The sequence below is a fragment of the Erigeron canadensis genome, chromosome 5 (assembly GCF_010389155.1).
Source record: "Erigeron canadensis isolate Cc75 chromosome 5, C_canadensis_v1, whole genome shotgun sequence".
Lineage (NCBI taxonomy): Eukaryota > Viridiplantae > Streptophyta > Magnoliopsida > Asterales > Asteraceae > Erigeron > Erigeron canadensis.
In genome coordinates, this window is record NC_057765.1 from 35608996 (window position 1) to 35618009 (window position 9014).

General features: G+C 34.7%; 1 protein-coding gene across 1 annotated transcript; it reads left to right on the forward strand.

The window, feature by feature from the left end:
- Positions 1-1692: 1692 nt before the first annotated feature.
- LOC122600705 lies at positions 1693-8587 on the forward strand. Its single transcript, XM_043773459.1, has 12 exons — positions 1693-2074; positions 3157-3340; positions 3454-3522; positions 3598-3696; positions 4297-4376; positions 4472-5240; positions 5898-6538; positions 7471-7555; positions 7845-7896; positions 7989-8038; positions 8123-8170; positions 8255-8587. The coding sequence occupies exons 1-12, from the start codon at positions 1857-1859 to the stop codon at positions 8429-8431; spliced, it is 2472 nt and encodes an 823-aa protein (XP_043629394.1). The 5' UTR covers positions 1693-1856; the 3' UTR covers positions 8432-8587.
- Positions 8588-9014: the final 427 nt, after the last annotated feature.

Consider the following 9014-nt stretch of genomic DNA (forward strand, 5'->3'; position numbering starts at 1 on the left):
AATATAAAAAGTATTATGCGTGGAAAGTTAATGAATGCAAATTGATCTCAAGAAAAGTTTTTAGGTTGTGTTTGATTAATGCTAATTAATATGATTAAGCAGTGAGTGTTGAATGGGTAGCATTTTAGGTGTTTGATTTGTACATTTGAATGATCAATGCTAAACGGAAAATAAAAACATGTTGAATGATTTCCCCTCAAAGCTCCTTCTAATCATTCAGTGTCAAACTTTACTTTAATACCCTTCGCATACGCGGCAATGCCTCCCTATCATCTAATACCTTTTTTTTCCTCCAATTCTTCAAATATGATATCAACTATTTGTATGACTATCCTTACCAATTAGTAACTCTAATATCAATTTTTTCTTTTTTTCTTATCTCGATTCATAAGCAAAATATTTGCTATTTTATTGTTTACAAATAAAACTTTTGTTATATTCATGTTCAGGTACATATATGTATATATTGATATTGATGTATCAAATATGATATCAACTATTTGTATGACTATCCTTACCAATTAGTAACTCTAATACCAATTTTTTCCTTTTTTCTTATCTCGATTCATAAGCAAAATATTTGCTATTTTATTGTTTACAAATAAAACTTTTGTTATATTCATGTTCAGGTACATATATGTATATATTGATTGATATTGATGTATCCATTTGTGTTCGAGACTTGCGATGTTATTAATATTAGATTTGAACTTAATATGGTTATAAATTTAACTTACTATTTTTAGTAATTGATTTATATATAAAATTTTTGAGGTTTTTATGATTTATAAATTAGATTTTAATAATGCACCACCAATCATGTTTTACAGTGTTGTAGTGTACATTTGTACAACACTATAAAACACGGTTGGTAGTGCATTTTAAAAATCTGATGGTATATCGATTCCCATACATAAATCCTTATATGTTCTGTTATTGGATTTGATATGTGTGTTTTATTTAAACTGTGTTAACTAGAATATTTAAAAAGACGGTATTAATTAAAATTTTATTGTTATCGAATTTGATTGGGTGTATATTTTTTTTTATAAGATGATGATGATGATTAATGATCTGATATATAAGATCTGGATGTACATATACATTTTAAAATGATGTTCAGGATTAATGGAGTAAGAATGTAATTTTGAAAGTTACATATGATAGCTACAAGCAAGGTTGGGGAACTCATGACTCGGGATCGGATCTTGGGGGGGGGGGGGGGACTTGGATCGGAATCGAGAAGAATCCGGATCGGTTTTTTATATAGAAAACTTAAAACATAAATGTTTGGAAATTTTAACATACTTCAAAGTTCAAACATTATGTATATAAACTTAAACCAATTTAGGAAAAATATTTTCTTAATAAAAACAAAAAATTTTTTTGGCCTAAGTTGACCTGAGTTTTGAACTGATCTGGTCGATTCGTCAGTTTGACTAAGTTTTACATGTGACCAAATCATTGACCAAGTTTTCAGCCGATTCTCGCCAACTCGACCAGTTTAACCCCCGATCCCGATTTTGATTCCGAAGTTCCCGGCCGAGTCGACTAAGTTTTACAACGTTACAAGTGACAAGCACAATTTTTTTAGTTAATTTTTAAAATTTATTTGCCTTTAAAATAAAAAAATATTGAAAAAATTATTACAAAACTCTTTTCTTTTTTCCCTAAAAAATTTACATAATTGAAAATGAAAAAAGGAAACCTGTGCCCTCTGCCTTCTTCAATTCACACACACCCCACCCCACTTCACATTTGATCGATCAATCAATCATAAATGAATAATCTAAACAAACACAATCCCATGATAATAAATTAATTCATCATCACCCACAACAATAACAACAATTGAAATGTCCAGACAACATCAACAGTCAGAACCCACAAGCTCCAATGGAGAACAACAACAACAACAACAAGTGATGGATTGTAGCAGTAATCTGAATTCATTGTGTGAACATATACAAATAGAAGGGTTGAATAATGGGTCTTTCTCAGATGTTATTGTTCAAGCCATGGGCGACTCTTATCGCCTTCACCGTCTCATTTTGTCTCGCAGTTCTTATTTCAGGTCTTTCTTTTTTACCCCTTATTTTAAAAAAATTTTTGTTATTTCATTTGTGTAAGCAGTGTGAATATATATATATGTATATATATGTGTGTGTGTGTGTGTTTATTTTATATGATCTAAGTAAAGCCTGAGAAAGAAAGAAAGAAAGAAAGAAAGAAACTGCTCAGTGCCGCCTTATGCGGGTTTTGAGCCCCAATACCTTGATGGTGTATGGGGGAGATTAAGATGCAGGCAGACCTTACCTCTATTTAAGTAGAGAGGCTGCTTCCATTTTCTACTAAATGGTAGAAAGGTCGTTCAACCTTTGCATGGGATGAGGATCGAACCCATGACCTATGTCTCCAGGGGCCAGGATATTTACCGTTGATCCAACCAAGCTCTGCCTCTAAGTTGGGTATTGGTAATATTCAAAGAATCTTGGATAAAATGATGGAATCATGATTTGACACTTTGTGAGTGTAGTATCTCGGCGTGGCATTGGCTAAGGCTTGCACGAAATGAATGATCAGATAATATATAGTTGTACCTAAGTTTTTGGCAAGAAAAAGTATAGCAAAAACATAGAGAAATTGTTCAAAAGTTATGTTCTTTAGAGACCTATATTATATATGGGACAGTTGGGATCTTTTGGTGCACTAGTGTGTCTTTTGGCAGGAAACAACTTGTCTATTGGTGAAAAGGTGCAAGCTTTGGAAAATTTGGTGTGAAAATCCATTGATCCAACCATAGTTACTGTTTTGGAGTCGTTGGGTACCAGATTTTAAGGTTGCCGTTTGTTGACCCGATCACTGGAAACAAGACGCTTCTAGTAGATAAATAAATTCTTTTCACTCTCAACTCTTCAAAAATATCATGAATTTGACCTTTTCTCGATCACTTTGCTTGCCACTCTTGCTTCTTAATTCTTATTCATACATACCTTTTTAGCTACTTGTTTTTATTGTACTTCTCATCTGACTCTTCTTTCTTCTATATGGCTCCTCTGTTTTCTGTTAGTATTTTTTGCTCAGTACATCTATAGGTCTGTTTAGTTTCTTTGTTTAAATTTTTGGTATAAAGGTGCCATCCATTGTGCCGTGTAGGAACATGCTTCATGGACCTTGGAAAGATGCAAATGCCCCAGTTTTGACATTGCATGTGGATGACAACAATGTTAATAGAGAGGCCATTGCTATAGCTTTGGCATACCTGTATGGAAATCACCCTAAACTTGATGACAATAATGCATTCCGTGTTCTTGCTGCTGCGTCTTTTCTTGACCTTCAGGTTTCCCTATAACCGTATTTATAAATCATCCAGTATTTTTGATACTATTTTTACATCTTTCTTGTACATCTATAATTTTCTCATGTTTTTCTGTCTCCAATGGCTTCTTGTAGGATTTATGTGTAATATGTACTGACTTCATTATATCCGAACTCTGGACTACAAACTTTTTAGCGTATCAGGTTTGAGTGCATTGTTTCTTATTAATGGTGTATGTTATCGGATTGTTCAGGTTATCATTTCCATGTTTATTGTAGGTGTTCGCAGAAGGACAAGATTATGGCATGCATGGAGAACGTGTTAGAAATGCTTGCTGGGGTTATCTTTGCCAAAGTGGGGCCATGGAGTTGAAAGAAGTAAGAATGGAATACTCGTGCTTTTCAGGCTAGTTAACGGTTATCCTTTTCAAAGTGGGGTCATTATTTATTGGTTTTGACGTTACGCCCTTAATATGTTCATTTTTCCGTAACCGTGCCATTAATAACTGATTAGAGAGTTTGGTTTGTTTAAATAATTTTGGCCCGTATTGTCTTCTAACTAAATTTGACGTCCTATTTTTCTGTCTTCTTATCTTTGTTTCTGTCTCTTTGACATAATAATTAAGGTTCTATTTATTGGCAGGGTATATCTTCTATAATTACTTATGACATCCCAATCTATGATAGGAACCCGCTGAATTTATGGTAGGAAAATTAACAATGACAAACAATAATACAAACTAGGCCTTTTGAGAGGCAACCTTCTGTCCCAAGAATGCCTAAATCAATCAAAACTCAAATACTCAAATGAAACATGCTAAGGAATAACTTATAACCCCATATTATAGAATTATATCAGTGTGGGTATGTTATCATATTATAATCATCTATCGAACTCTTAAAGAAATACTGTAGGGGCTGAACAACACTGTAGATCAGGCTTACAAGTGTTCTGCATCATCATCGTTTGTCTGACAGGTACTTCCAAAGCTCTCCTCCCAAACATTGCTTGCATTACTGACCTCTGATGAACTGTGGGTCCCCAGTGAAGAAAAACGGTAAGATACATATACTTCTGTTTAGTTAATTTTCTATGAATTGAAGTTGATTTGAGGCTAACAAGTGTTTTACACTTTTATGTACGACGATTAAGATTTGAACTGGCATTGTACACCTTCCTAGCAAAAGGTGCAATAAGTAAGGCAGGACCTCCAGGACAATGTGGATCCACGGGGAAAAATACACATTCTGATTCTTCTAAAGCACAGGGGAAGAAGTTGGTCTGTGGCAACAATAATCAAACACCATCATCTGAATTAGGTCATTTGAGTTTAAAAGATGAAGGAGAAGGCTCTGTTACAGCTCAAACCATTTTAGTTGAGCTAGCAGATCGGGTTGTAGATTCCCAGACTGGGCTAAAAGAATCAGGATGTGAACAGGCTAATATGGAATCAAAATGTCAATGTAAGGCTGAACAGACTTCAGTCACTCCCCGTACTTATGAAGTGAGCTACTCATCCTCTTATCAGGAGATGCCAATTGGTGGTGATATGGCGGCAATGGAAGGGCCATCTGAAGAGAGTCCTTGCTATCAATTAAATAACAATAACTGGCTCGCTGGGGGCCCAAGATATGGTAATTGCATGGGCTCTTCATGTAGTGATATTATATCAAATGAATGGGGAAGATGTGACATGCCCATGTCATGGGGTGGCAGAATTGTTGGTAGAAGAGAGTTGAAGACTTGTATCAAAGGGATTTGTGGGTTGAACAGTGATGAATATGACACATTTGTCAGTATTTTCGAAGGAGGATCTCTTTTATACTGTAACATGACTTTTGAGGCTCTTCTAAATGTGAGGAAGCAGCTAGAAGAATTGGGCTTCCCCTGTAAATCTGTTAATGATGCTCTTTGGCTACAGGTATTGAAAAGTAACTTGTTTATTCTTCTCTTAATTCATTTATTGATTCTTCTCTAGAGGTGGCCAAAATAGGTGGGTCTGTCGAATTGGCTACGGGTCTAAACGGTTGATTTCTGGTATGGGCTGGGTAGCTCCAAAATAGTTCTTGTAAATTTTTGAATGTTCTTTATACACAATTAGTGTACTAAATACTCAAATCTGAAAAGGAAACGCATGTTACTTTGTTGATAATTTGATTCTTTAATAAAATGATTTAGGAGGTTTTATGCATTGAAATACAGTTTGCGCAACTTTTGACATGTTTACTTTTTGGTCATTTTGTTTATCTTTTATACCTGTTTCCTGTTTGACCTCTTAGAGTTAAACATCGTCTAAATAGACCCATTAGTATATAAATGGATTTGTGATGTGATGATGTCTCCCTCTAACCCTATTCTTAGATGAATGCTAGCCTGTCCTTATTGCTTAGTCTGTTGCAAAGATACACAAGAACTATGAAACCAATTTCTTAACTTAGCATATCATAGTAACCATCTTTTACTAGGTCCTTTTTCTTACTCTCTTCGAACATTTAAAGCTATTTACAAACCCATTAAGCATCGGAAGTCTGTAAATTGTAATATCAAAGTTCTTACGCATGTTTATGTAATTTTCTAGACACTTTTGAGTCAACGGGTGCATGAAATTGGGGCAGACACCTGCAAAAATTGCTGCCTTGTTAGTATGGCTTGCCAATGTAGGCCACAATATGGATTTGCGAGAACGGGTTATTACATGCAAGAGCATGACCAAAATAATGCGGTTACGGGGTTAGGAGAGGTTTATGTTACCGATTCTTCTCAAGGTGAAACAAATGGACTATTCCGTCCTGTACGAGTGCCTGCAAGGGGAACTATTGATGGGTTGGCAGGTATAGGACGTGGGTCTAGTTATGTACCTGCAACTGCATGGCCTCCAACACGTTTTGTCTTTTCCCGTGTGCCTATACATATGGGCAACAGAAATTGTCAGCAGTCTCTTGGTAATGATGATCCAGAAAATAGAGTGGACCATAATGGGGAACATGGTGGTGATGGGTTGACTGCTTTGGTTGGGCTCAGTCAAGGGACGGGCAACACAGATGAGGCAGATGTCATTGGCAGACTAGTTGGGCATTCAACTGCAGGCCCAAGCAGCAGTAGTGTGCAGATGATGGAGTCTTCTGAGCAAGCTATTGGAGTCGAATGGGAGAATGAAAGTAGCTCTATATCACTGGATTTAAAAACCCCACTAAGTCACTTCCCTCCATTTCGCTTTGCGTAAGTTATGCTCATTTTGCTTCTAGTATTTTACAATACTAGTTCTAATAAAGGCGGACAATTTCAGTTCGTGTTATGTTTTATCTATAAATGGTCAAATGGGCAGAGTAATAAAAATAACTTTTAGGGAAATGGTTTGAACTGGGAAGAAAAACTTCATTAAATCTAAACACTTAATCGTTTATATAAAAGTTTTGATCATTATTGAAGTAGAATAGTTTTTGTTTTGATAGTAGGGTTTTGTGTTTAAAAGTGATTAGAGTTTTGTAATACACCTCTGTTTAGGAAATTGTTTAGTCAACAATTTCGAAGTATCAAAGAAGTTACCGGTTTATTTGATAAAATAATATTTTGAGGTTTTTTGATTAAATGGGTCAAGTTGCAACTTTGGTAAAATTTGGAGCACTAATTGTATATTAAATTAGAGTAGGAAATTTGGACAGATACTGTTTTGGGTCATCCCAAATTCTTAATCCTTTTTGAGGCCTACCAAAACTTGCCCAATTTGACCTTTCCCCATGTTACCGCCTCTAGTTCAAATGGTCAAGTTTTTGTAAATATCTAGAATTGTGTACTCTATCCATTCCTAGTAAGAGGTTTTTTTTGGACTAGTCTATTGCTACATGTATTAGCATTCGTCATGTCAATTCATTTTTTCTAGTCAACTAAATACACTGAATATACTGGATCTGTGCCTTCAAAGTGCATCGTGATGCCTAGTAGTTTTCTGACATGTAAATTATTTTAGAGCATATTGCATGCTTTTCTTTCCAATCATGAATTTATGGGTAACTGCTGCTTTTTATTTGGTTATGAAATCTGGTGGCCTGATAGCTATTTGTATGTCTTTTTGTGGAACAAACCTGAAGCTTCTTTCCTATGAACTGTTGCACATTGCCAGATTGCCTGATGGTTCTTTATTTGCCTTATAGGGTAGAGTTCCAGGAAGTTCATCGACACAATGATGGACAAGTCAAACACTCTCCAGAGTACTTTTATGCTGGTTCGTTGTGGAAGGTATGTTTATACTTTATAGCATCATATTCAAGTTGAGTACCTATTTGGGCAACTGGGGATGGTATGTGTCAAATTGTTTCAGGCCAACTCTGATGGCTTATCATTTTTTGTCCGTCTTATAGAACTTCTTATAAATAATCAATATGATTAGTATGATTACAAACACAATATTACCATCAGTGTCTAAGTTTGTAAATATTGTGAAAACGAAGGTTGGTTGCGAATAAAATTAGAAAACATATAATGTTGGTAATTTTCAACTGAACCTATTTTTTTTAATGATGTGTAGGTAAGTGTTCAGGCCTTTAACGACGAAGATGTTCAAGGACGTAGAACCCTTGGTAATTTTCATCTTTTTGATAATTTGTACTTGCACACTGCAGTAATGAGTACCTATGTCAAAATAGTTTTATAATTTGATGTGGAATTCCAGGATTGTTTTTACACCGTAGAAAGGCAGAGATACCTGAGTCGTTTAGAAAGGTTGGTTGTAACAAAAGTTTATTTATCATTCTAATAAAATTATTAGTCATTGTATAAGTAACTTACTAGAGATGATCTTTCCAGGCTCATATGTACGTGGATGCTCGTGAAAAGGTTACTGCCCGCTACCAGGTGAAGTTCAAGTGTAATCATAACCAGATAGATTAATTTTAACTGTTGTTTATAGGTTACTTATTTCATTTCTGATTTTTACAGCTAATTTGTCCATCAAAAAGAGAAGTAATGGTTTTTGGGAGCTTTAAACAACCCGGAACCCTTTTACCAAAAGCTCCGAAAGGATGGGGTTGGCGTACTGCTTTATTATTTGATGAGCTTGGAGAGCTCCTACAAAACGGGGCCTTGAGAATTGCTGCAGTCGTGCAACTTATATGAGGCACATTTTCTGTGTTCTACTAGTAAAAAAAACTAACATAAAGTATAATAAGCTTAAACGAGGATATAACCTTTATATTATTTGGGATGAACATTTAGATATCATTCCAATACTTGCATTATATTCCTTAAGAAATTGTTACTAGTTGCTTGATAGTTTTTTGTCCGGAGTTTCATTCTTTTCGCTGTTGTCATAAAAAACGTACCCACCAATATATGTGTCAAGACTTTAGGTCCATAGAAAGGCCTTTAAAGCTTACCCCACCAAATATTAACATAATAACTTCCTAATTATTATAACCATAACATAACATATTTAGCATATTTAAAAAGGCACATAATTTTCCTTTTTCTATTTTTTTAAAGTTATTAATGAAGAATGTTTTTATAAGATTTATATTTATATTATTTTCATGTAGAAATGTAGGTTTTTCTGTTGAATTGTTTATTATTCTTTTTAAATGTCTATTTACGGTGAAATTTGATTGATTTTTATAAAATACATGACACAATCCGTGCATCGCACGGGTACCAGGACTAGTGAATAGATAATTCAATGATAACAAGCGATAATATCACAATG

Bases quoted from the DNA above. Each gene is read 5' to 3' on its own strand.
- LOC122600705 (XM_043773459.1), top strand. From the start codon at position 1,857: ATGTCCAGACAACATCAACAGTCAGAACCCACAAGCTCCAATGGAGAA. The intron at 2,075-3,156 runs GTCTTTCTTTTT...TGTGCCGTGTAG, and splicing joins TCTCGCAGTTCTTATTTCAG to GAACATGCTTCATGGACCTT. The intron at 5,241-5,897 runs GTATTGAAAAGT...GTAATTTTCTAG, and splicing joins ATGATGCTCTTTGGCTACAG to ACACTTTTGAGTCAACGGGT.